We start from the raw sequence: 27,803 nt of genomic DNA on the forward strand, positions 1-27,803 counted from the left end.
GCATGGAAGGGATAAACAGCTTGTCCAAGGTCATACTCTTGGTAAGTGAGGGAGTGAATATAGGTAGTCAGACTCCAGTCTCTGAACTTTTAACCTCATCTCCACCCTGCATCTACACTATATGCCAGTGCCTTAAAGTTATATATTTTGTAAACTTTCCAGAGGCATTTCATCCTTGTAGAGGCCCTGCAGGATAGACAGCAGGTGTTGCTGCTAGCCAGTTTTATTTATTTATTTATTTATTTATTTAGAGACGTAGTTTCCCTCTGTCACCCAGGCTGGAGTACAGTGGCGTGATCTCGGCTCACTGCAACCTCCGCCTCCCAGGTTCAAGTGATTCTCCTGCCTCAGCCTCCTAAGTGGCTGGGACTACTTGGGAGTGTCTCTTTGTCTGTGTCTCTGCATGTTGATCTCTTACCTCCTCCATCTGTCTGCCAGGGCCTGGGTCTCACATTGTCTATCTCTCTCTCTCTGTCACTCTCCGCTTCTCTCTCTTTGTCACTCTCCCCTTCTCTCTCTTTGTCACTCTCCCCTTCTCTCTCTCTCTCTCTCTCTGTCTCTCTCTCTCAATTTCTTCTGTTCCCTTACCACCACACCTGGCTAATTTTTGTATTTTTAGTAGAGACGGGGTTTTACCATGTTGGCCAGGCTGGTCTCGAACTCCTGACCTCAGGTTATCTGCCCACCTCAGCCTCCCAAAGTGCTGGGATTACAGGTATGAGCCACCGCACCCGGCCCCATTTTAGAATCGGGAAAACCAAGGCCTAGACAACAAGATGACTTGCTCAGAGCCAAGTCTAGGATGCAGGTCTTTCTGCCTTTGGTGGCTGGCATCAAAGTCAAAATCTTTGAGCCTTTTTTTTTTTTTTTTTTTTTTTTTTTTAAAGAATGGGGTCTCAGTCAGTGGCACAATCATAGCTCACTCTAATCTTGAATTCCTGGGCCTATGTGATCCTCTCGCCTCAGCCTCCCTGGTAGCTGGGACTATGGGCATGTGCCACTGCACACAGCTAGTTGGTTTTTTTTTTTTTTTTCAGAGGCAGGGTTTTGCTATGCTGCTTAGACTGGTCTTGAATTCCTGAGCTCCTCCCATCTCAGCCTCCCAAAGTGCTCTTTGATACTCTTCAGAACAATATTGCCCTTAGACAGATACAAACAAGGTATTTTCCTGTGCCGGGTGTGGTGGCTCACACCTGTAATCCCAGCACTTTGGGAGGCTGAGGCGAATGGATCGCTTGAGGCCAGGAGTTTGAGTTCGAGCCTAACCAACATGGTGAAACCCCATCTTTACTAAAAATACAAAAATTAGCCAGGTGTGGTGGCACCTGCCTGTAGTCCCAGCTACTGGGGAGCGTGAGGCAGGAGAATCACTTGAGCCCAGGAGGTGGAGGTTGCAGTGAGCCAAGATCACACCTCTGCACTCCAGCCTGGGTGACAGAGTGGTACTCCAGCTCAAAAAAAAAAAAAGTGTTTTTCTTTTCCCTTTTCCCTCTGGGGTCTGGTGAACACAAGGTTTTACCTAAGACTTTTCTGGGCACAGTTGTTTCTTTCTGGCCCTAGGGAGGGCCAGAAGGGCCCTCTTGGAGCTGGGTATGTGCCTGCCTTTGGGATCTCACAGTCAGAGAGGCCTGGCCCTTTCTGGAAGCTGAGTGCTTTGCCCTTGCTTAAGGAGCAGCAACTTAAGCTCCAAAAACGGGAGGACTGCTGGGTCAGGGGTTCTGGAAAAGTTGGATGGAAACTGCTCTGCTGTTGTCTCATTCCTGGCCTAATGGCTCAGACCGTTTTAGATGTCAGGAAGTGTAACAGTACGGTGCATTTATTGATGAATAATGGATGAGCCCAGGGAAGGTACTGTACTCTTCCTGGTGAATTATTTACCAGGAGCCTCTAATTTGAGGGCTCTCCATTATAAAGGGTCTGAATCTGGTGTATATATAGAGCCTCCACCCCTCTCTTTCACTCCCTCCCACCTTCCACCAACAGACAAGCTGTAACCTTCAGGATCTAGTGTTACCCTGGGCAGCCCTGAGGCCTGTGGCCGGGGACTCAGTCTGGAGTCCCTGCGGCTGCTGTGGAGGGTGGTGGGAGGGGGTGGGCAGGGCCCCTGCTACTGGAAACAGAACAGACCTGCCAGGGGCAGCTGGGGTAAATGTGGGGCTGAGGCCTGCCCTGCAGGCATGGGGAGCCCCGTGCATGCACGCATGCGCGTGTGTCACATGTGCGTGCTATTTCTTGTCTCTTTGTCTCTGTCTCTCTATGATTCTATGTTACTTGATCTCTGTCTCTCAGTTTCTCTCTGTCTGTGTCTCTGCATGTTGATCTCTCACCACCTCCATCTGTCTGCCAGGGCCTGGGTCTCACATTGTCTGTCTGTCTCTCTCTCTCTCTCTCTGTGTCAGTCTCCCCTTCTCTGTCTCTCAATTTCTTCTGTTCCCTTATCTCATCTCCCTGTCTCCCTCTCTTTCTCCCTCTGTCTCTCTCCTGTCTATCTCTGTCTGTGTGACTTTGGAGGTCCGTAAGAGGCACTCCCTAGAATGGGGGCACAGCCAGTTCTTGACTTGAGTGAAGCCAGATCTCAGTGCCTTCCGGACCTTGACGGAAAGATCAAGGGAGTAAGCATGAAATAAACTTGAGGTTTTTTGTCATTTTTTTGGCTATTCAGTTCAGTGATTGCATCAGCCACCCCTAGGAGCCCTTTTCTCAGCCGTCCGTGTATGCTTTATGCTTTATGTTTCCCCTTGAAGTGGGTTGTCCTTAGGCTTTTGGCATCTGGTGATGAGTTGCAAGATTTTGGTGCTTTTAAAAATAACTTATTTGGGAGGCCTAGGCAGGCAGATTGCCTGAGGTCAGGAGTTCGAGACCAGCCTGACCAACATGGTGAAACCTTGTCTCTACTAAAAATACAAAAAAATTAGCAGAGCGTGGTGGTGCGCACCTGTAATCCCAGCTACTCAGGAGGCTGAGGCAGGAGAATCACTTGAACCTGGGAGGCGGAGGTTGCAGTGAGCCGAGATCTCGCCATTGCACTCCAGCCTGGGCAACAAGAGCTAGACTTTGTCTCAAAACAAAACAAAACAAAACAAAACAAAAACACTTTACAAGGAGTTGCTTCTGTCCTTTATTCATCAGTTTGTATTTTTTTCATCTGTTATTAATTAGAAGATTAAAATATTTATTTTATGTCTTTAGCCAGAATACTTTTTCTAAACAGGTGATTTTTTAAAAAGTATGACTCTTTTTTGGTTATTTTCCTTAAAAATAAAGGACCAATCATTAGTAATGTAGTTAAGAAATTAAATAAGATTAATGCATTAAAATATGCATTAATATTTAAAATATAAACTTATTAGGAAGCTTATATTTTAAGCAGTAAAATGGAGTTTGTAAGGAGTCTAGGAAGTATCTGGGAAGATCTGATGGTTTGACTGTAACCGAGCAGGTGGCCTGTCCCCATCCCCCGACACCCCCAGGGCTCACCTAATAACACTGGGCTGGCTCCACTACCTGTGAGTAATATTTGAGCAACAACCTTGGTTGCAGCTGATGGCTCCTGCAAGATCTCTTCCCCTCGTCTCTGGTGCATTGTTATCTCAACATTTTCCCAGCCACAGAGATGGCTGTGAGGAGAGCTTTTGATGGCAGGAGCAGGTCTGCGTTCAGAAAGGGGCAGTGGGGGCCGGGTGTGGTGGCTCACACCTATAATCCCAGCACTTTGGGAGGCCAAGATGGGCAGATTGCTTGAGATCAGAAGTTCAAGACCAGCCTCAGCCAACATGGAAAAACCCTGTTTGTACTAAAAATACAAAAATTAGCTGGGCGCCGTGGCCGTTGTCAGCTACTTGGGAGGCTGAGATGGGAGAACTGCTTGAGCCCAGGAGGCGGAGGTTGCGGTGAGCCAAGATTGTGTCATTGCACTCCAACCTGGGTGACAGAGAGATACTCCATCTCAAAAAAAAAAAAAAAAAAAAAAAAAAAGAAGGGGGCACTGGGCCCTGTGCAAAATCCTGCTCCATGCCCCTCTCCCATGGACCTGGGTCCATGAGTGTTCCCTTGCCCCTCCAAGCTCGTGGCTTTTCTAAGCACCCTCCAGCCCCCTCCCTCAGTCTGGAGCCTTCTCTTTGTGTCCCAGGTTGGGCCTAAAGTCTACTCTTATAGGCCTGAGTGGAGCAACCCCCTTGTAAGACCCCTCCCCAGAAAGAAGAGTTGGTTTCCAGAAACAGCTGTTGCCCAGACAGGTGGAGACACTGTGTTCCCCAAAGGAAGGGTAGCAGGAGGGGTCTTTGAGAGAGGGTCTGTGGCTCTGCTCCCGGCCAGCTGGCCAGCCGTGAGAAGGGATGGCCAGGCTGCCCAGGGGCATGTTCGCCTCCTGCACATGTGCTAACATTGCCTCATGTCCCCGCAGCCCGCTGCCACAGGCCCTGGGCGGCCCGTGCTTTCCACATCACAACATAGCAAAGTGATTTCCTCACATTCCCCACTCTTGTCTGCTCCGGGAAGTGGTTTGCAGAACGCTTCTAAATATAAAAGTATGAGACTGATTCTTTCTCTTATCCCTTTGAAACCAGCCGAGGTCCAGCCTCTAGTCACTTTCTGGGCTTGAGTGGAGGAGGAAGAAGGCCAGGAAAAGCTGGTTGTGTGTGTGTGTGTGTATGTGTGTGTGTGTGTGTGTGCGTGCATATGGATACATGTGCATGTGACCAGGTTCTGAGGATACCCAGAAGAGTAGTGGAAACAGATGAGGGTGAGTAGGTGATAGAGGCCAGGGCTGGGTGCTGGGGCATGCAGAGGAGAAACTGTAGACTTCAACTATGTTTTTATTTGTATGTAATTATGTATTTATTTATTTTTTGAGACTCAGCCTCTTGGTATCGCCCAGGCTGGAGTGCAGTGGTGCGACCTTGGCTCACTGCAACCTTTGCCTCCCGGGTTCAAGCGATTCTCGTGCCTCAGCCTCCTGAGTAGCTGGGATTATAGGTGCCCGACACTACACCTGGCTAATTTTTGTATTTTTAGTAGACACGGGGTTTCACCATGTTGTCCAGGCTGGTCTCAAACTCCTGAACTGAGGTGATCTGCCCACTTCGGCCTCCCAAAGTGCTGGGATTACTGTCAGGCGTGAGCCACTGCACCTGCCCTAGACTTCAACTGTGGACAGCTCTGTTCAAAACCTGTTTAAAAGAGCATTCATTTGCGTCTCCCCCAGAAAAGCCCAATATGTGAATCTATTGGGGAGAAGAGCAGGAGGTAGGAGAAGGCCACAGAGAAGGGTCCTCAAAACAGAGTGCTGAGTATGAACAATGAGTAGGGAGCAGGTAAGAGATCTTGCAGGACTGTTGACATGAGTAAGAAATACCTGCCAGTGGAACACCAGTTGCATTTTACAAGAGCACATGCAAACAAAAGGACTCATGTGAAACACAATAGATTGGTTGTGGAGGGAATGCGGGTAACAGGGAATTAGTGAGTGAAATGAGAAGCAGCCAGTGCGGCATCACAGAAAGAAGGCAGGCTTGGGAGTCAGACAGATCCAGGGGCGGCTTCTGAGCCTGCCATTTACTGGGGCATCCTTGACTCTGGTTTCCTTGTCTGTAAAATGAGGCTGATGGTGTTGAGGGTTCTCTGAATCAGAAATGTGTCCTCTAGGCCAGGCATGGTGGTTCACGTCAGTCCCAGTCTCTTCACCAGGTGGGAGGCAGAGCACTTTGGGAGCCCAAGGCGGGCAGATCACCTGAGGTCAGGAGTTTGAGACCAGCCAACATGGTGAAACCCCGTCTCTACTAAAAATAGAAAAAATTAGCCAGGCGTGGTGGTGGGCGCCTGTAATCCCAGCTACTGAGGAGGCTGAGGCAGGAGAGTTGCTTGAACCCGGGAGGCAGAGGTTGCAGTGAGCCAAGATCATGCCATTGCACTCCAGCGTGGGCAACAAGAGCAAAACTCCGTCAAAAAAAAAAAAAAAAAGAAAAAAGAAAAGAAAAGGAAGAAATGTGTCCTCTCTCAGTCAGAATCCTATCAATTAAAAAAAGAAGAAGAATGGCCGGGCGCGGTGGCTCAAGCCTGTAATCCCAGCACTTTGGGAGGCCGAGACGGGCGGATCACAAGGTCAGGAGATCGAGACCATCCTGGCTAACCCGGTGAAACCCCGTCTCTACTAAAAAATACAAAAAACTAGCCGGGCGAAGTGGCGGGCGCCTGTAGTCCCAGCTACTCGGGAGGCTGAGGCCGGAGAATGGCGTGAACCCGGGAGGCGGAGCTTGCAGTGAGCTGAGATCCGGCCACTGCACTCCAGCCCGGGCGACAGAGCGAGACTCCGTCTCAAAAAAAAAAAAAAAAAAAAAAAAAAGAAGAAGAAAAAGGCAGTGTGTCTGCACACAGGCTCTGGCAAGAAGTGGGCAGTCAGAGGAACCAGGCAGCCAGAAGCAGGTGGTCAGATGGACCTTTTTTTTTTTTTTTTTTGAGGATGGAACTGTTTCTTTCTGTGATTCAGTACAGCAGTCACCAGCCACCTATGGCCCGGGAGCACTGGACGTGTGGCTAGTGTTACCGAGGAAATGAATTTTCAATATTATTTCATTTAAATTAAATTTAGGCTGGGCACATTGGCTCATGCCTGTAATCCCAGTACTTTGGGAGGCCGAGGTGGGTGAATCACCTGAGGTCGGGAGTTCGAGACCAGCCTGGGCAACATGATGAAACCCCATCTCTACAAAAAATAAGCCAAATGTGGTGGCACCCACCTGTCGTCCCAGCTACTTGGGAGGCAGAAGTGAGAGGATGGCTGGAACCCGGGAGGTGGAGGTTGCAGTGAGCCAAGATCACGTCACTGCAGCCTGGGTAACAGAGCAAAGACCCCGGCCCCAAAAAAAAATATATATATATGTATATATATATATATATAGAGAGAGAGAGAGAGAGAGAGAGAGAGAGAGAGAAGGTGCCATTCCCTTAAACCTTGCTCTGGGTCCTAAATAAGTGGAGCCAGTCCTAGTGACATGAGGCTATTTAAATTCCTTATGTCACTCAAGGAATTCTTGGTGGATCGCTTCTGGTTTTACTCCTCTCTCCCCGGCCTGCATGCTTCGGAGGACTTCATAAGTGCATGGTTTCCCACCCCAAATGAACTCAGGCCATTCTTGAACTCCTTTGCAGCCTCGGGTGAGAAGATCTCCCTTTACTTCGAAGGGATTTCTGAGGCCACCTGTCCCCAAAGGTGGAAGTGGATGAGGTAAGGTGCAGGCAGGGTGTGGGGGCGGCATCCTCCCCACCACCAGGAATTTGGGGTGAAGTGCTATGGCCACTCTGGCCAGGTTCCTGCAGTGGGCTGTGCTCAGGCCTGGATTGGCTGGCCTCCCAAAAATTTTACTGTATGCATTTTGGCATGGACCGTAAAACTGGAATCTCTACTCGGGTGATCTGGTTCCTTGCCCCTTTGGAAAATTAATAATTAAACTAAGGCCACAACCAGTCCAAGGTAGTGGTCCTGGCCTGTCTAGTTCACCCCCTGCCTCTGTGGGAAGGACCCTGGGAAGCTGGCTCCCAGGCTCCACCCTGGCACCGTTCTCCATGGTGGACTCCAAGGGATCCTGCACATTGGAACTCCTGGGAGTCAGAGACCTGGGAGTGCTCTGGGTCTGAACCCCTCCAATGAATGGCTGTGGAGCCCACAGCAAATCTCTTCCCATCTTCCCTGGGTGATCAGGGGCTGGACTCCTTGTCCTTTTGCATCACTGGGAGCACTGGCTGAGCACCACAGAGGTCTTCCTGAGGCTGAGCTCATGGCATTTTTCCCAGTCTCCTGTTCCAGCAGCCCTGTTGCCTTTCCTGGGATGTATATTATTTCTGCAGGCTCCTCACTGGCATCTTCAGGAGACAGCTGGCTGCTGTCTGTCTCTCTCCTCTTGGGGCCAAGAATGGATTTGGGGCCAGATCCGTTCCCAGGCATGGAGGGTGCTGAGAACTTGTGGTTCCCCTTGGCAATTCTGTTCCAGGTCCTCCTCCCTGCATTCACCTTTGGAAGGGGTCTCCTTAGTCCGAGGGCTAAGAATCCTGGGTTCCACAGTTCCTTAGAATTTCTGGGGTTTTTAACTTTCTTGAAAAATAGGCAGACTTTTGTGCGTCTGTACTTAATGTGAATTTCATTTAAATATCATAGGGAGGGACTGTAGGCTGATAAAGTGTTACTAAAATTGGTTTCAAGGCTACCATTTTCCAAGTGAAAAAACTGAGACTCAGAGAGTAAAATTAAGTTGGCCAAGATGGATAAATGTAGATGTAGGACAATATTTCAGGTCAGATGAACATTTGAGCGACTTCATTCCCCCACACATGCTCTCAGGGTATTTACTGCATGTCCCAGGCACCAGAGGGTCACAGATGTCTCACACTGGGCACAAATGTCTACCCTTCCCTCCAGCTTACTAGCCTGGGGGATAAAGCTCTCAGTCACAGCAGAGACAAGAGTGTCAGGGTATCCCAGGCAATGAGATTTCAGTGCAAGTGTGTGGCCAAGGAAGGAGATGGCAAAGGCAGGTCTCCTGGGGAGGCTGCGCAGGGCTGAGCCGAGGAACAGAGCAGCTCATCAGAATGATGCTGAATCCCTGTTTGCAGCCCCCAGGTGCCTCAGATCCCACACACCTGCTGTTTGTTAGGTCACTCTTAATCCCTCCCAGGCCTGGTGCTGCGTTTACTAAGTGGGCTGTGGGGCTTGGCTGTGCGGATGGTGGGTGGGGGAGATTCTGGGGAATGGGCCCCCGTTTCTGTAACTACCTCTGCGATTCATTGCAGCCAGTCCAGTGTTAGGTCTTGGTGACTGTTCCGTTGCATGCTCTCATTTCTGTAATTTTACAGATAGGATTGCCTGGGAGGAAGTGGCGATTGGCCAGGGTCACCCTGATTAGTGACTGTATCAAACCAGAACCCAGGTTTCCCTAACTTATGTTCCTTTCATCTCATCACTCCACCTCACTCCAGCTGCGTTTTTCATTCATTGCTACTTCCTAAGAGACTCCACAGCCATTTAAGGGTCACTAAGGGCAAGAGGCATGTACTGGGTACAACCCTTCCATCCCCAGAAGAAAACAGGCGGGGGCCAGGGGCTGATGGTGACCCCTGGCTGGGGAGCACCTTACGCCATGTGCCACGTTTCTGGCTTTTTTTTTTTTTTTTTTTTTTTTTTTGACTACGTTGCTCAGGCCGAACTCCTGGCCTCAAGGGATCCTCTTGCCCCATCCTCCCAAGTTGCTGGGATTACAGGCGCTGTGCCTGACTCAGCTGGCTGGCATTTTTGTCTCTCCATGCTTGGATACCACATGATGCCGGACCCAAGGCCTTACTCCTGCCGTCAGAGGTTAATCTGCCCCCTCCAGGGCCTCCTGGGAGTGGGACAGGCAAGTCTGAGTTTCGGTTTTCACCCGAGATCTAAGAGCCGGCCTGCTAAATTGTCTCTGCCCCAGTCCTTGGTGATCCTGTTCTGTTTCTCTAATCTGGATGTGGGAACCTCTCCAGATACTGATATTAAGTCCCAGGATAGGAAAACTCAGCAGGGTCCCTGGCTCTGTTCCCTCTTGCCCTGCTTAGGGCAAGGGCTGGGATGGATTTTGGAGGGCTGCTGTTGGTGAACCTGGGGCCTTTTATAGACCCTGGGAAGACAGAAGTGGAGCAGAATTTTGTGCTCTGCAGCTCACTGGGTCTTGGAGTCAGCTTGTCCATCTTCAGTGACCTCTGAACCCTTATGCTCTGGGCCCACCATCAGACAGTCTGGGTTGCTTGCACTGAAACTGCATACAGTGTACTGGTAGTAGTCGGGGGAGACATTCTAAATCCTCAGAGTCACAAATACCCCTGCAACATTTTGTGTTTCTGCCAATGTGAGTGAAAGGGAGATGACTGGACTTACTGTTCATTCAAGTGACTTATTCCTGCAGTGATTGAGACTGTTCTTCAAAACATTACAAATGTGGCCAGGCATGGTGGTGGCGGCTCATACCTGTAATCCCAGCACTTTGGGAGGCTGAGGCAGGAGGATCGCTTCAGCCCAGGAGTTCAGTACCATCCTGGGCAACCTAGGGGGACCCCAATTCTGCAAAAGAAATTTGAAAATTAGCTGGGCGTGATGGCACATGCCTGTGGCCCCAGCTGCAAAGGAGCTGAGGCGGGAGAATTGCTTGGGCCTGGGAAGTTGAGGCTGCAGTGAGCCGTGATTGCACCACTGCATTTCAGTGTGGGGTGACAGAGTGAGACCCTGTTTCAAAAAGAAAAAAATGTCTCTGGGCCACACACCTTTGGGGTGGCTCAAGAGCAGTCAAGAGTATCAGTCAGATCTTCAAAGTATGAGGTGCACTAGGTAGGCTATTCTGGGGTTGGGGAGGCACCCTGGGCCCTCTGGCTTGGCCTTCAGAGTTTCCAAGTGGTGGGGATGTGAGAGGAAGTTTGTCCTCTGTGGGTCAGGGAGACCCGGGGCTGCTCTTCCCCTGGAACACTTATGCTTCTCAGGTTGAGGGCTGCTTCTTCTGGCCCATGGCCTGGCGCTGTCTCCCTACACTGGGAAGCTGGCAAACGTCTCCCTTGGGGGTCTATGTATGCCCTACAGGAGCCACCCACCTTGATCTGGACTCTAGGGGCCATCTGGCAGTCAGGATATCCCCTACAGGGACTGGGCTGTGGAGCCAGGGACTGAGTCTTTTTTTTTTTTTTTGAGATGGATCTTGCTCTGTCACCCAGGCTGGAGTGCAGTGGCGTGATCTCAGCTCACTGCAACCTCTGTCTCCCTGGTTCAAGTGATTCTCCTGCCTCAGCCTCCCAAGTAGCTGGGATTACAGGCATGCGCCACCATGCCCAGCTAATTTTTAGTAGAGATGAGGTTTCACCATGTTGGCCAGGCTGGTCTCGAACTCCTGACCTTGGGTGATCCACCTGCCTTGGCCTCCCAAAATGTTGGGATTATAGGCATGAGCCACCGCACCCGGCCAAAGGACTGAGTCTTTAGTGTGGTGCTGGTGTGGAAGAGTCAGACGCATGTGTATGGCTGGTTGACTTTGGGTGTGGAAGAGTCAGATGCATGTGTATGGCTGGTTGACTTTGGGTGTGGGAGATCCTGCAATTACTCAGAGTCATGCTCCACCATGCAAAATCCCCATGCCTCTGTGGAGCACACTCCTGGAGGACTTCTGGGCTGGTAGCATCAAGCTCCTCACTCAACCAGTCTTTCTATCTCACCCTTGTCCTGAGACATCTGAAGGATGGCATTTTCTTTCACCATGTTGGCCAAGCTCAAACTCCTGATCTCGTGACCCGCCCTCCTTGGCCTCCCAAAGTGCTGGGATTGCAGGCGTGAGTCACCGCGCCTGGCCAGATGGCATTTTCTTTAATGAGAGAGAGAAGTTGATTGACAGAATCGAACAGTGATGTGTGGCAGATTCTGGGGCCTATATAGGTCCTGGGGGTGTTTTTCCTAAACCAGGAGTTCTAGCTCCTGAGAGATGGGGAGTTGAGTGGCCCAGATGGATCCTTGGATTGAAGCAGCCAAAATTACTTAGAGTGGGAGTGCTTAGGAAAAACTTCCTGCTGCTCTCTGCTCTGTGTAACAATTGTGTTTACACATATGTATGTGTATACACGCACACATAGACACACATGGGCCGGCTGGGCCCGAGCCCAGAGAGCAGCACGGAGGGTGGGCACCAGACCAGATGCTGGCGGGGGTGGGGGTGGAGGGCAGGCGCAGGAGACGCAGGCAAAGTGAGTGTCTGCATATAGATGGCTGTTAGGGAGCCAAGGAAATGGCTTGGAAGATGTCCTTATTGGGTGTTTGCAGCTCCGGCTTTGTTGGGGTCGGCGCCTGGTGTCGGCAGATGGCCCTGGCTGCCTGTCGTTGCTGAGGGCTTCTTGCCTGCTGAGCCCGGTGCGGCAGGATCCTACCAGGGAAGCAGCACCCTCTGTGTTTTGTGCCATGTGTGGGCTTTGCGAATGTGAACCCGTTAGCCCTCACTTAGGCGGGATGGTGGGGCCACTGTCCTCATTTCACGGCAAAGAAGAAGCATGCAGAGGCCACAGTAAGGTAGTGTCACTAGTCAGCAGCAAAGTTGCACATGGAGCTGGCTGCCTCCAGGGTCACGTGGCCTGCATCTCCATGGGGGCTTGTGTGCAGTGGAGGGGGTTGCGTAGCATGGCCTGATGACGAAAGAGGAGGCAACCTTGGGAAGCCCAGGACCTTTCCCAGACCACAGTTCTGGGGGCATACTCAGGTCAGGGGAAGGGGACAGGAATGTGCTGGTGACTACATCACCTTGAGGCAGGTACCACCTCCATCCCGAAACGCCTGCCTTCTCTGTCATTGCTGTCCTCCATTTTTTGTTATCAGCAAAGCTTCTGACAAAGCAAAAGTAGAGTCCCTTACGTCCCAGCTCCTTTCTTGGAGTCTGACCTTTCTGCCAGGGCTCCTTTGTCTGCTTACCCAAAACAAAACAGCGGACCAAAGCCGGGCACATTGTGGCTCATGCCTGTAAGCCCAGCACTTTGGAGGCCGAGGTGGGAGGATCGCTTGAGCTAAGGAGTTCAAGACCAGCCTGGGCAGCATGGCAAAACCCTGTGTCTATAAAAAACTAGCCAGGCATGGTGGTGCACACCTGAGGTCCCAGCTACCTGGGAGGCTGAGGTGGGAGGATCGCTTGAGCCCTGTAGGTCAAGGCTGCAGTCGGCCGTGATTGCACCACTGTGCACCAGCCTGGGCAACAGAGTGAGACCCTATCTCAAAAATAGCCCAACAACAAACAGCAGACCAATGTCCCCTCCTGCAGGCTGGGCAGATGGCCAGGCTGGGGAAACCACAGACTGTCTTCTGAGCAACATGGGTGCCACAGCACTGGGCTAACCTGAATAAGGAGCCTCATGGTTGAGGTGCTTATAGCAGGGGCCAGGGGCTTCGAGCAGGCCTGGGAGCTGCATTTTCTGCCTTTTGAAACATCTACCGGGCGGGGTGGCTCACACCTGTAATCCTAGCACTTTGGGAGGCCGAGGTGGGCGGATCACCTGAGGTTGGGAGTTGGAGACCAGCCTGACCAACATGGAGAAACCCAGTCTCTACTAAAAATACAAAATTAGCTGGGCATGGTGGCGCATGCCTGTAATCCCAGCTAGTTGGGAGGCTGAGGCAGGAGAATCGCTTGAACCCGGGAAGCAGAGGTTGCCATGAGCTGAGATCATGCCATTGTACTCCAGCCTGGGCAACAAGAATGAAAACTCTGTCCTTCTCCACCCCCCCCAAAAAAAAAGAAAAGAAAAAAGAAACATCTAAAGTCTAACCCAGCCAAGCACTAACCAGGACCTGCTGTGAGCTGACGTCAGGACAGAGGCCCCCTCGGGGCCGGCTTTGATGTTTCCCAGGCCTAGTCTTTGGGGCACAGGGGGCTCTGAGTGGCAGTCTGGGAATGCAGCATCTCTCACCACAGCTATGGAGCAGCCCAGTCCCAGCCCCAGGAGTGGGTGCTAGAGGCTGAGCTGGGGGTGGCCAAGGCTGAGCTGGGGTCTCTGAGTCACGCTGTCTCTCCTCCCAGCTTGGGTTTCTGTGGCAGGTGGTCTGTGGTTCCTGCAAACCCAGGTCCCCTTCCCCTCTATCCCACCCACCACCTGCTTATTCCCTTTAGACTTCTCTGCTGTGGCGGCTCCTCCCCCTCCAGGGTCTGGGAGTGGTCCTGGCACTTGGCAAATGGAGAGCTTTCTAGTCTTAGAAGTTGAGTCCTTGAGCAGGAAGGGTGATCATAAGAATATTAACAGTAGCTGCCGTTTACTGAAGGTGAACCCTTTGCAAGGCACTTCATGTGTTTCCAGGTTTACAACTCATGACAGCCTTGTGAGAGAGGCAGAGGAAGCTGAGACACAGTCTATGTTACTTGTTCAAGGTCAGACACACTGAATGTAACAGGTCAAGATCTGAGCTCCGCCTGTCTGATTCCAGCCCCTTAACTGCTCCTGCATGTGGGTGAGACTCCTGGCTCCCCACCATGTCTGCAGAAAATGAGCGGGGAAGGTGGGGGCTTGCCCACACTTCGAGGGCAGATGATCTCTCTTTGGTCTTTGACAAGGCTCCTGGAGTTCTGGGTCAAAGGTCCTAGGATTTTGGGCAGGGCGCCGTGACTCATGTCTGTAATCCCAGCACTTTAGGAGGCCAAGGTGGGTGGATCACTTGAGGTCAGGAGTTCAAGACTAGCCTGGCCAACATGGTGAAACCCTGTCTCCACAAAAAATACAAAAATTAGCCAGGCGTGGTGGTGCGTACCTGTAATCCCAGCTACTCGGGAGGCTAAGGCATGAGAATCGCTAAATCCGGGAGGTGGAGGTTGCCGTGAGCCAAGATTGCGCCACTGCACTCCAGCCTGGGTGGCAGAGTAAGTAAGACTCCGTCTCAAAAAAAAAAAAAAAAAAAGGTCCTAGGATTTTGGTGAGTCACATTTGCAGAAGCCCACTGGGGACTCAGTCTGATTCCGCTCATCTGCGTCATGAGAGGTGCTCCAGAAGTACTCTGTGTATCTGTTCTTGCCCCACGCTTCCTTCGAGGTCACTTCAGTTCAGGCAGTGCTTGCTGGGTGCCTTTGTGTGCCTGGCATTGTCTGTAAGAGGTGTGTCCACTTCACTACCTGGCAGTGGGGAATGTGACTCCTCATTGTAGGATCAGATGCTTTGAGGGTTGTTTCTGAGTCTCTGGGTGGAGCTGGGAAGAGCACAGAGTTGGCTGCTCTGAGCTGCTTCCAGCTCCATGACTGGGTTTTGTGTCAGGAGATGCGGGCTGGCACCTATGAGCTCGTTGGGAGATGGACCAACACCAGGGGCAGCCCCTCATCTGGACCCAGGATGGGGGATCCTGGAATTGTCTTGACCCTGACTTTATGAGGAGACTGATTCTCATGCCATAAAGAACAGAACCCCATCTCCGGGGACTTGGATTAGTTTCCAGTGGTTTGGGAAGGGATGGAAAAGACCCCGTTAGTACCTTTCTGCACTTGCCCGGCCAGTTTGGCTCAAGGCAGAGCCTGCTGCTTCGTGTAGCAGTTCCAGGTGGCCCGTTTCTTCTTCTGGGGTGGGGGATCGGGGAGTCCTCTTCTGTGTTCAAGGCCCAGTGGCTCCAGGCCTCTGCAAGGCGCCCACGCGGGCTAAGAACAAAGCCCAGTGTGTTGCTCCTGCCGCCGCTGTAACCATGCCACCCACCTGCCTGGCTCTGCCCTCCGCCTCCCTAAACCCATTTGCCATGCAGTGTAGGCTTCTTCCTCTTTCCTTTGTTCCCACTGACTGCGGTTCCACCTTTGGTTGCAGGGACCCCGTGGCCAGAGCTGAACTATAATGGTACAGGAAGGGGAATGGCTTCAAGTGGAACTCTGGAACCACAGAGAAGCTGACCTTGCCCACAGATGGATTCTTAGGGATAAAGAACAAGACATGGGGCCGGGTGCGGTGGCTCACACCTGTAATCCCAGCCCTTTGGGAGGCTGAGGCGGGCGGATCACGAGGTCAGGAGATTGAGACTATCCTGGCTAACGCGGTGAAACCCTGTCTCTACTAAAAATACAAAAAATTAGCCGTAGTGGCGGGTGCCTGCAGTCCCCGCTACTCGGGAGGCTGAGGCAGGAGAATGGCGTGAACCCGGGAGGCGGAGCTTGCAGTGAGCCAAGATCTCACCACTGCACTCCAACCTGGCTGACAGAGACTTGGTCTCAAAAAAAAAAAAAGAACAGGACACAGGATGGCTTGTCTTTGGCAGCAGCCTAGGTTTCTAGAGAATACTGGCTTCTCCAGCGATGGGGTGGGTTTTTTCAAAGAAGCATCTGGGGAACGTTGGGCTGCAGAGCATTTGTGGGTGAGATTCAAAGCATCCCGTCTGTGGCCACCTCTGATGCTGGCACTGTCGAGGGGCGTGAATGAAGCCATCTTTCCAGGGTGCTGTTTGGGTCATGATTTAACTTTACTAAACCTCCTGATTCTGGATTAGGGGAAAGTGACCTGCAATGTCCCTGGCTCCTCAGCCTGGCATCAAAACCTCCTGTGTTCTGACCCTGCAGGCCCAGGCTCTCTTTTGCTGGGAAGCCTCCCTGTGCAGCCAGCCCTCGGGGATCCCTTCTTCCTTCGTGCTCCAGAGTCACTACTGCCTGCCCACCCCATTCATTTGGCATTTATGTGACTGTAACTGTGTTCTGTGTGCCTCTCTAGTCTTGAGACCTTTTGAGGAGAGGCTACTGTGGCTCACGCCGGTAATCCTAGCACTTTGGGAAGCTGAGGCGGGCAGATCACCTCAGGTCAGGGGTTCGAGACCAGCCTGGCCAACATGGCGAAACCCTGTCTTTACTAAAAATACAAAAATTAGCTGGGTATGGTGGCTCATGCCTGTAATCCCAGCTACCCGGGAGACTGAGGCAGAAGAATCACTTGAACCCAGGAGGTGGAGGTTGCAGTGAGCTGAGATTGCCCCACCACATTCCAGCCTGGGTGACAAGAGCGAAAAAAGAGAAAGAAATTTCAAAAAGAAAAAGAAAAGTTTTTCAAGGGACTCTTGCAATTGTGGCATCATGATCCTTCACACCTGCACTTATTGGATGCCTCCTCCATCCTTATTGGATGCACAGGGTGGCCTGTGTTAGGACAGAGGCTAGCTCCCCCTGACCCTGCCTCTCCTCTGTCTGCATTTACAGGTACCCAGGCAGCCATCGTCTTCATCAAGCAGCCGTCCTCCCAGGATGCACTGCAGGGGCGCCGGGCGCTGCTTCGCTGTGAGGTTGAGGCTCCGGGCCTGGTACATGTGTACTGGCTGCTTGATGGGGCACCTGTCCAGGACACAGAACGGCGTTTCACCCAGGGCAGTAGCCTGAGCTTTGCAGCTGTGGACCGGCTGCAGGACTCTGGCACCTTCCAGTGTGTGGCTCGGGATGATGTCACTGGAGAAGAAGCCCGCAGTGCCAATGCCTCCTTCAACATCAAATGTGAGAGCCAGGGGGGCTGTGCCCAGTCCCCTTGTCAGACCCTCAATGACTGAAGCCTGGGGGACCCCTCCCTTGCCTCAAATTCTCCCATTTCCAGTTAAATGGGGTAGGCAGAATGCATTTATCATCAGCCCTTTTTGCTCATGTGGATAAGAGGAAATTAAAAGTTACATTTTTCCAAAAATTTTTTCCTTCAAGTCTGGGGCCCATTTATCTGCTGCATGCTTGTGCAAATGGAAAGGGTGGCTGAGCCCTTGGCCAAGTGTCAGACTTGACCTGCCAGGGACCAGGCAGGCACTTAGTATCTGGTACCTGTAGCCCCAGCCTCAGCCTCCAGGGCTTCCTTGTGTCTGTTGGCACAGAGCCTCGAGGTTCCACAGCTTCCTGCTTGTCCTCCTTGCCCTCTGCCTTCCCGCCCTTGCCCTGCTCTGCCCCTCACTGCAGCCATGGCCTCTGCTACAGGGATTGAGGCAGGTCCTGTGGTCCTGAAGCATCCAGCCTCAGAAGCTGAGATCCAGCCACAGACCCAGGTCACACTTCGTTGTCACATTGATGGGCACCCTCGGTAAGGAGTCAAGGAAGTGGGGATGGGAGAGGGTTATTCCAGACAGGGATGTCTCCCCACATCCTGGACTCTATGCAGATGTTACCTCGCTCCATTCTGTGACCACTCCTTCCATGACCACAGTGTTCTTCACCCCGCCTCCCCCGAGATGTTGCCCTATACAGGCCCCTGGTGACCTGAAGAGTGGGCCACATTGTGTGTAGAGCTGAGAGATCTAATCTCAACTTGATTCTGTCCCTGAATCAGAATTACTGTGTGCCCTTATGCAAGTCCCTTCCCCTCCCCAGTCCCCATTTCTCCGTGTATAAACTGAAAGGTCTAGCCCTGACTCTCTCATTCTGTATCCTCTCCACTGGCCACTGAGTACCCCTCCCCCCAACTGCTGACTGTGTCTGCCCTGCAGGCCCACCTACCAATGGTTCCGAGATGGGACCCCCCTTTCTGATGGTCAGAGCAACAACACAGTCAGCAGCAAGGAGCGGAACCTGACGCTCCGGCCAGCTGGTCCTGAGCATAGTGGGCTCTATTCCTGCTGCGCCCACAATGCTTTTGGCCAGGCCTGCAGCAGCCAGAACTTCACCCTGAGCATTGCTGGTGAGCCTGGGGTGGGGGCGGAAGGGATGAGGTGGGTACAGGAGGGCCTCACCACCCAGCCTGCCTGCTCCCCCATCTTTCCCTCTCCAGATGAAAGCTTTGCCAGGGTGGTGCTGGCACCCCAGGACGTGATAGTAGCGAGGAATGAGGAAGCCATGTTCCATTGCCAGTTCTCAGCCCAGCCATCCCCAAGCCTGCAGTGGCTCTTTGAGGATGAGACTCCCATCACTAACCGCAGTCGGTAAGGCATCTGGCTGGGAGCGTTCCAGTATCATTTACCACACACATGCGTTCTCTAGAAGGGGGTGCGGTTCGTATCACAGACATCACAGATTTGTACATGTATTATTTCAAATTTCCAACAGACACAGTTGAATGTTTTGCTTTCATAAGATGAGTCTAACACAGGGAAGAGTCTCTAGGAAGAGCTGTTTTCCAGTTTGCACAAAGGCCCTCTGAGCTAGTGGTGGTTCTACTTTTCTCTCCCCACTGCCCACATGGGTCGTCTGGGATGGAAGGGTAGAGACCCCAGGGATGAGAGAGACACAGGAGACTTGGTAATCAGGTGGTCACAATCTAGATAGCATGATCCAGTGTGGCAAAGACATCACACACACACACACACACATACACACACTTTTTGGAGGAAGCAAACACCTCTAGAAGGTTCCAGCCCCACTGCAGGGACTTCTGTTCTTGTGTGGACCCTAGGAGAGCATAGAACACCTTTGTAGTATTGGGCATGACCATGGTCCTTGGGGGTGTGACTTCCTAGGCTAGGGACTTGGATGCCACTTGGCTTCAGCCCTGAGGACATCATCAGTAGCCTGCCTGGTATGGCTGAGGGGTATCTGACTCTGGAGCTGGGTGCCCTATCAGCGTGGCCCTGTGGGATGGTGGCTCCCCTGTCTTGACAGTTGCACATGGTGGCTACTCTGTGTATTAGACCATTTTAATGCTGCTGATAAAGACATACCCAAGACTGGGCAATTTACAAAAGAAAGAGGTTTAATTGGACTTGCAGTTCCACATGGCTGGGCAAGCCTCACAATCTTGGCAGAAGGCAAGGAAGACCAAGTCATGTCTGACATGGATGGCAGCAGGCAAAGGAGAGAGAGCTTGTGCAGGGGAACGCCTCTTTTTAAAACCATCAGATCTCGTGAGACTTATTCACTATCATGAGAACAGCATGGGAAAGACTTACCCCCATGATTCAATTACCTCCCACTGGGTCCCTCCCACAACACGTGGGAATTATGGGAGCTACAATTTAAGATGAGATTTGAGTGGGGACACAGCCAAACCATATCACTCTGTCTCTCACCTGCATTGTCATTTGCCTCATCGCTTCCCGAGCTGATCTCTTGTAGTTGGAACACACACCTGCACACACACCTGAGCAAGTGTATGCAGGCACACACACCAGTGTGGAGTATCAACTTCCTTCTCTCTGCGCTGTTCCTGGTCGATTCCTTACTACATTTCCGACTTTTGCAGGAAAGGGGTTTCCTTGCATTCCTTTCCAGAAGTAGGCCTATTGGCCACTTTCTCCAAATTGCACTCTCCCCTCTGCAGCCCCCCACACCTTCGCAGAGCCACAGTATTTGCCAACGGGTCTCTGCTGCTGACCCAGGTCCGGCCACGCAATGCAGGGGTCTACCGCTGCATCGGCCAGGGGCAGAGGGGCCCACCTGTCATCCTGGAGGCCACACTTCATCTAGCAGGTGAGTCTCTGGGTCTGGGGTGCTGACATGGGGACTGCCTTTAACATTTTTGGCACATAGAGATTTAGGCTCCTGTTTTTACTCAGCAGCTTGGAGGGCAGGGGAAGAAGCGGATGCTGGGGGTAGGAGGAGGAGATGCAGAGGGCTTCAGGGGAGGGTTTGGCTGGAAAAGGGCCTAGGCTTGCTGTGGGAGAACATCATGTACCCTGAGACCCACAGTAATCGGGCCATTCCTCCCACTTATATCCTTGCAGAGATTGAAGACATGCCTCTATTTGAGCCACGGGTGTTTACAGCGGGCAGCGAGGAGCGTGTTACCTGCCTTCCCCCCAAGGGTCTGCCAGAGCCCAGTGTGTGGTGGGAGCATGCAGGAGTCCGACTGCCCACCCATGGCAGGGTCTACCAGAAGGGCCACGAACTGGTGTTGGCCAGTATTGCTGAAAGTGATGCTGGTGTCTACACCTGCCACGCGGCCAACCTGGCTGGTCAGCGGAGACAGGACGTCAACATCACTGTGGCCAGTGAGCATCTTTGCTCTGAAGGTCAAGGAGAGGTGGAGGGGAACGCAGGTCTGGGTGTGATGGACAAAGGCTTCCCTGGTGCTCACCTGAGGCCCTCTTAGTTCTGGGCCCTGCAGGCTTGGAAATCAGTTCACTATTGGGAGTCGGAGTAGACAGTAGAGAGCCAGGCCCAAGGGTTAGGGTGGGTGCTCCAGAGGAAATAGTGACAGTCCTCACAGAAAAACGGTCCTCTGGGTGCAGAGGAAAGAGCAATGGACTAAGAGTCTAGAGACCTGGGTCCCACTATGCTCCCAACGCACAGAGTGACGATGGTAGCAAATCACCCACCTTACTGGAGTTCAGCTCCTCATCCATAAAATGGAGCCAGTAATCTACCTACCCCACAAGGTGGTTGAAAAGGCCAAATGAAGTAGATGAAAATGATTTTTCTTTTTCTTTTTCTTTTTTGGGAGGTAATGTTGGACAAAATTATAGGTGATTTTAAATTTGTTTTAGTTTGTTATGCTTTCCAAATTTCTTTATTAAACATATTGTGAAAAAAAGGGGGAGAAAAGCAAGAAATATGAATGAAAGTACACATGATAAACCATTTATATCTGGCTGGGCGTGGTGGCTCATGCTTGTAATCCCAGCACTTTGGGAGGCCGAGGTGGGTGGATCACAAGGTCGGGAGTTTGAGACCAGCCTGACCAACATGGTGAAACCCCATCTCTACTAAAATTACAAAAATTAGCCGGGCGTGGTGGTGCGTGCCTGTAATCCCAGCTACTCAGGAGGCTGAGGGGGGAGAATCACTTGGACCCAGAAGGCAGAGGTTGCAGTGAGCCGAGATCGCGCCACTGCACTCCAGCCTGGGCGACAGAGTGAGATTCCATCTCAAAACAAAACAAACAAAAAAAACCCTTATATCCTTGCTACAGGCATAGGGATTTGTTTACTTATTTATTTATGCCACGCCTTGTTCCAAACCTTTTGTGGTAGTTTAAAAGGATACACAATAAAAATTACAATATGCACACAGAGACAGACATATGTACAAACTATTTTACAATCTGCTTCTTCCACTTACCTTTATATTACTATTATCTTTCTGAGTGGGTAACTTTGCAAAAAGATTTGAATATGAAAGTGGCTTTGTAAATGTGAAGTTATGATGCTAGTGTTCCCATTAGGATACTGAAATCTTAGAAGACATGCGCCCACGCTCAGGCAGTGATTTGGGTGGGAATCACAGCACACGTGTAACAGGTGCTCAGGACACTCACAGTGCAGGTGCAAAGGCAAGATGCACAGTCAAGCCTTCCTCCAGTTGAGGTCTGAGAATCACCTGCTTTCATTAGGGATACTTTTTCTTTTTTTTTCTTTTCTTATTTGAGAGGGAGTCTCGCTCGCTCTGTCCTCCAGGCTGGAATGTAGTGGCGTGATCTTGGCTCACTGCAACCTCTGCCTCCCAGGTTCAAGCGATTCTCATGCCTCAGCCTCCCAAGTAGCTGGGTTTAAAGGTGTGTGCCACCACACCCGGCTAATTTTTGTATTTTTAGTAGAGGCAGTGTTTTGCCATGTTGGCCAGGCTGGTCTCAAACTCCTGACCTCAAGTGATCCACCTGCCTTGGCCTCCCAAAGTGCTGGGATTACAGGCGTGAGCTGCTGCGCCTGGTCTCGTTAGGGATACTTTTTAAAATGCAGGCCAGGTGCAGTGGTTCACACCTATAATCCCAGACTTTGGGAGGCTGAGATGGGAAGATCTCTTGAGCCCAGAAGTTTGAGACCAGGCTGGACAAGATAGTGAGACCTTGTGTCTACAGAAATTTAAAAACTTAGCTAGGTATGATGGTACACACCTATAGTCCCAACTATGTGGGAGGCTGAGGCTGGAGGATGAGCTCGGGAGTTGGAGATTCCAGTAAGCTATGATCACAGTACTGTACTGGAGTCTGGATGACAGCAAGACTGTCTCCAAAAAAATGTCTAGGACATTGCTGGAGCCTTGAAAAAAAAGAAAAACATGCAGAATTCAGGGCCCCACTCCACAGCTCCCAACCCAGACTCTAGGGGTGGGAGCCAGGCAGGTGTGTATTTGACAAGCGCTCTGGGTGATACTTCATGTGTGCTCAAGTTTGGGAACTACTGGCTTTAATCAGTCATTCCACAGATGCTAACTGAAGCTGACACTGACTGAGCCACACCAGTGTCCCTTGCTATGCTCTGAGAAGGAGGCCTGTGGCATTTGAGAGTGTGTGATGCAAACAGGGCCAGATCAGGTGCTGGGTGTTAGAGGGTAGAGCCCAGAGGATGGAGAACTCTGGGAATGCAGTCAGTCAATAGAGATTTGTCGAGCACTTTCCTTGTGCTAGATCTGTTCCCAGTACTGGATGCAACTGTGAACAAAGCAGGCAGAAGCCCCTCTCCTTGTGGAGTTCATACTCTGGTAGGGGTGACAAAGCCAGTAAGAAAAACTATCAAATGAACAAATATAATTTTAGCTGCCAGCAGAACAAGGGAGAAAAATAAAATAGGGCAAGTGATAGAGAAAGGGCAGGGCCAGAGGGAGTTTAGGGAAGACTTGTGTAAAAGGTGCATTTGAGCTGGTATTTAAATTAAGAAGGGAGCCAGCCATGTGATAGGCCCTGAGATGGAGATGGCCTTGTATGTTGGAGGAACAGTAGTCACCTGTGTGGCTTGAGTTGAATAAACGATGGTGAGAGGGGTTGAAGTTGCCTGAGAGGTGGAAACTGGATTATCTAGGTCTTGTAAAAACCTAGTAAGGACTTTGGCTTCGGCATCAGTTATCCATTGCTACATAGCAAACCACTTCAAAATGTGGTGGCACTTTGGGAGGCCAAGGCGGGTGGGTTACTTGAGGTCAGGAGTTTGAGACCAGCCTGGCCAACATGGTGAGACCCCCGTCTCTACTAAAAATACAAAAATGGTTGGGCGCAGTGGCTCACGCCTTGTATTCCCAGCACTTTGGGAGGCCAGGGCAGGTGGATCACAAGGTCAGGAATTTGAGACCAGCCTGAGCAACATGATGAAAACCCATCTCTACTAAAAATACAAAAATTAGCCGGACGTGGTGGAGGTGGAGGTTGCAGTGAGCCGAGATCGCGCCACTGCACTCCAGCCTGGGCGACAGAGGGAGACTCTGTCTCAAAATAAAATAAGAAATAAAAAACCCCACAAAAATTAGCCAGGTGTGGTGGCACATGCCTGTAATCCCAGCTACTTGGGAGACTGAGGCAGGAGAATCGCTTGAACCCAGGTGATGGAGGTTGTAGTGAGCCGAGATCGCACCACTGCACTCCAGCCTGGGCGACAGAGCGAGACTCTGTCTCAAACAAAACCAAAACCATAGTGACTTGAAACAACAAACAACAGCCATTGGCATGCTTATGATTCTGTGGACAGGTTCAGGTGGGCCTGCTCGTCCACCTGGTGTGCTATCAGCTGGGTGTACACATGTTTGTGGTGAGCTGGCTGGTCCCTGGTAGCCTCACTCACCTGTCTGGCAGTTGACAGGGGGTATTGACCAGGGTGCCTTAGTTCTCCTCCACATGGCATCTCCTGTAGGCTAGCCCAGGCTTCCTCACCTGGTGGCTGGGTTCTGAGAGGGCAAAAGTGGAAGCTGCAACACTATCACTGTGTTCTGTTGGACAAGGGGAGTCACAAGTCACCCAGATTCCAGGGACTAGAAAAATATACTATGACCTAGTGCAGTGGTTCACGCTGCAATCCCAGTACTTTAGGAGGTGAAGATGGAAGGATTGCTTGAGCCTAGGAGTTTGAGACCAGCCTGGGCAACATGGCCAGACCCTGTCTCTACTAAAAAAAAAAAATTAGCTGGGCATGGTGGTACGCACCAGTGGTCCTAGGCACTTGGGAGGCTGAGGTGAGAGGGTTGCAGGAACCTGGGAGGCTGAGGCCACATTGAGCCATAATGGCATGACCGCACTCCAGCCTGGGTAATGGGTGAGACTCTGTCTCACACACACACAAATAAATAAACTCCACCTCTTGATGGGAAAGTGTCAACATCACATTGCAAAGAGATGAAATGGATGGGAGAATTGTTTATGACTATCATTGCAAACAGCCTACCACACCACATTGGATGGGAAGACCTTGCAGGGTTTTGAGTGGAAGACTGATTTTTCAGAAGATCACTCTGGCTGTTTTGAGACTAGAATGTTAGGACCAAGAGTATAAACAAGGAGACCCATTAGTAGATGACTGTAATAGTCTAGGGGAGATACTGAAAGGAGCTTGAACAGAGGCAGTAGTGGTGGGGGTGAGGTGGTCAAATTCAGGATATATTTAGGAGCCCCAGTAGATAGGGTTTGTGTAGAATGAGTGTGATGGGGGTGGGGTATAGAGAGAAGACAAGGCTAGCTTTTTGGCTTTCTTAATTGACTGGATAGTTCTATTGACTGAGATAGGGAAAATGAGTGAGCAGGTTTTGGGGGAAGTCAGGTGCTCCCTTTAGCGCACATAAAGTTTGAGATGCCTGTTGGATATCCAGTTGGAAATGCCAGTAGGCAATTGGATTTACAGAAATCAGGATGTAGTTTTGGGAACCAACCATTCACATTGTATTGAAGGTTGTGGACTGGATGAGTGAATGTGACTAAAACAGAACAGATTTCTGAGGACTGCGCCTTGGCATTTTATGGTGTAATAAGAAGAACGAGGGGCCAGGCGTGGTGGTAGGCTCCTGTAGTCCCAGCTACTTGGGAGGCTGAGGCAGGAGAATGGCGTGAACCCGGGAGGCGGAGTTTGCAGTGAGCCAAGATCGTGCCACTGCACTCCAGCCTGGGTGACAGAGCGAGACTGTCTCAAAAAAAAAAAAAAGGAAGAATATGAATTTTGGAGTCACATAGACGAGAATTTTAAATTCTATCACTATTGGCTATTAGCACATCACCATTACTGCTGCTACTTTTTTTTTTTTTTTTTTTTTTAAATTTGAGGCGGAGTCTCACTCTTCTGCCCAGACTGGAGTGCAGTGGCGTGATCTCAGTTCACTATGTTGTTCAGGCTGGTTTTGAACTCCTGACCTCAAATGATCTGCCCGCCTTGGCCTCCCAAAGTGCTGGGATTACAGGCGTGAGCCACTGTACCCAGCCACTATTACTTCTTTGAACATCTGTTTTCTTAGCTGTAAAATGGGTGTTGGAATACATATCTTGGGTGTTTTTTTTGTTTTTTTAGAGATGGGGGTCTCACTCTGTTGCCCAGGCTAGAGTGAAGTGTCTCATAGCAACCCTCCTGCCTCGGCCTCCCAAAGTGCTGGGATTACAGGTGTGAGCCACCGTTCCCTGCCTACCATGGGGATTTATAACTAAGATAATGTTAACTAAGTTAATTAATGTGACAATTAACTAAGATAATGTTCAAAAGACGTTGGTGGCCAGACGTGGTGGCTCACACCTATAATCTTAGCACTTTGGGAGGCCAAGGAGGGAGGACTGCTTGAGACCAGGAGTTTGAGACCAGCCTGGGCAACATAGCAAGACCTCATCACTACAAAAAATACAAAAATTAGCCAAGTATTGTGGTGCATACCTGTGGTCCCAGCTATTTGGGAGTCTGAGGTGGGAAAATCACTTGAGCTTATGAGTTCGAGACTGTAGTGAGCCATAACTGTGTCACTGTACTCCAGTCTGGGTGACAGAGTGAGAACTTGTCTTAAAAGAAAAAAACAAAAAAAAAAAAGGTGCTGGCACCTGGGTCTTCCTTGAAGGGAAACTCCTGCCATCTGAGTAGCATGGGGCTTCTGAACTCAGGGCCTAGAATGGTAGTAGAATTTCTTGGAGTTGGGTCCTTTGGTTTTGGAGACCTGTGAAGCAGTCTTCACTGTTTCCTTCCTGTCCGTCTAGCTGTGCCCACTTGGCTGAAGAAGCCCCAAGACAGCCAGCTGGAGGAGGGCAAACCCGGCTACTTGCATTGCCTGACCCAGGCCACACCAAAACCCACAGTTGTCTGGTACAGAAACCAGATGCTCATCTCAGAGGTGAGAAAGAAGAATGTTACTATTGGATGGGCGGGGCCTTCCCTCCACCTGCCCTCTTCTGTGCTCACCTCCATAGCACTCTTTCCCTGGAGGCGGCCTCTAGGGAGAGGTGGATGTGGGTTCAGGCTCTGAGGCCTCTCACCTGTGCTGCAGGACTCACGGTTCGAGGTCTTCAAGAATGGGACCTTGCGCATCAACAACGTAGAGGTGTACGATGGGACATGGTACCGTTGTGTGAGCAGCACCCCAGCTGGCAGCATCGAGGCGCAAGCCCGTGTCCAAGTGCTGGGTGAGCCAGCATGTCTTGGGGGAGCACCCTTCCCGGCTAGGCAGGAGAGGAAAGGGGAGGGAGCAGCAGGCCTGGGCACAGCCTCTCCAGCGGCCCCAATTCCTCCTCTTTCCACCCACCCTCTGCTGAAACAGAAAAGCTCAAGTTCACACCACCACCCCAGCCGCAGCAGTGCATGGAGTTTGACAAGGAGGCCACGGTGCCCTGCTCAGCCACAGGCCGAGAGAAGCCCACTATTAAGTGGGAACGGACAGGTGGGTATAGTGCCAGCATAGGGTGGGGGCAGGCAGGGCAGTCCGCTGATCAGATGCATACCTGAGGGCCCCGCACTGTGCCCAGAAATGTGGAGACTAGACAAGCAATGCAGGGCTGATGTATAGTTGAGTTAGGAAGGAAAAAGCCAGACACAGAAGAGGTCAGATTACAGCCTTGGACAACATGGAAGACAACTCAAGGCAACAAGTGATTGGATTGGTCCAGACAATGCTATAAAGTCCTCCCTTCTCCCTTTCCAAAATCGTTTATCTTTTCCAACATAAAAATTACATGGAGGCCGAGCACAGTGGCTCACGCCTGTAATCCCAACACTTTGGGAAGCCGAGGTGGGTGGCTCACTTGAGGCCAGGAGTGTGAGGTCAGCCTCAAACTGGTTTCAAACATGGTGAAACCGCATCTTTACTAAAAATGCAGAAGTTAGCCAGGTGTGGTGGCACATGCTTGCAATCCCAGCTACTCAGGAGGCTGAAGCAGGCAGAGGCTGCAGTGGGCCGAGATCATGCCATTGCACTAGAGTCTGGGTGACAGAGTGAGACTCTGACTCAAAAAAAGAAAAATTACATGGGCTCCTTTAGAAAATACTGGGAGAGGCTGGGCGCCGTGGCTCAAGCCTGTAATCCCAGCACTTTGGGAGGCCGAGGTGGGCGGATCACGAGGTCAGGAGATCAAGACCATCCTGGCTAACACGGTGAAACCCTGTCACTACTAAAAATACAAAAAATTAGCTGGGCGTGGTGATGGTCACCTGTAGTCCCAGCTACTTGGGAGGCTGAGGCAGGAGAATGGCGTGAACCCGGGAGGCAGAGCTTGCGGTGAGCCGAGATCGTGCCACTGCACTCTAGCCTGGGCAACAGAGCAAGACTCAGTCT

The 27,803-nt window shown here is 51.2% G+C and overlaps 1 protein-coding gene across 2 annotated transcripts in view; it reads left to right on the forward strand.

The window, feature by feature from the left end:
* The window catches only part of PTK7 (protein tyrosine kinase 7 (inactive)), an 82,018-nt gene that overhangs the window by 33,485 nt on the left and 20,730 nt on the right, over positions 1-27,803 (forward strand). For both annotated transcript variants that reach the window (XM_017957871.3, XM_021937308.2), the window contains exons 2-10: positions 16,671-16,958; positions 17,421-17,523; positions 17,927-18,117; positions 18,208-18,358; positions 19,693-19,841; positions 20,096-20,362; positions 26,236-26,369; positions 26,523-26,658; positions 26,793-26,912. In XM_017957871.3, the coding sequence (XP_017813360.1) occupies positions 16,671-16,958; positions 17,421-17,523; positions 17,927-18,117; positions 18,208-18,358; positions 19,693-19,841; positions 20,096-20,362; positions 26,236-26,369; positions 26,523-26,658; positions 26,793-26,912 (1,539 nt within the window). The remainder of the gene's footprint in view (positions 1-16,670; positions 16,959-17,420; positions 17,524-17,926; positions 18,118-18,207; positions 18,359-19,692; positions 19,842-20,095; positions 20,363-26,235; positions 26,370-26,522; positions 26,659-26,792; positions 26,913-27,803) is intronic.

The sequence above is a fragment of the Papio anubis genome, chromosome 6 (genome assembly GCF_008728515.1).
Source record: "Papio anubis isolate 15944 chromosome 6, Panubis1.0, whole genome shotgun sequence".
Taxonomy (NCBI): domain Eukaryota; kingdom Metazoa; phylum Chordata; class Mammalia; order Primates; family Cercopithecidae; genus Papio; species Papio anubis.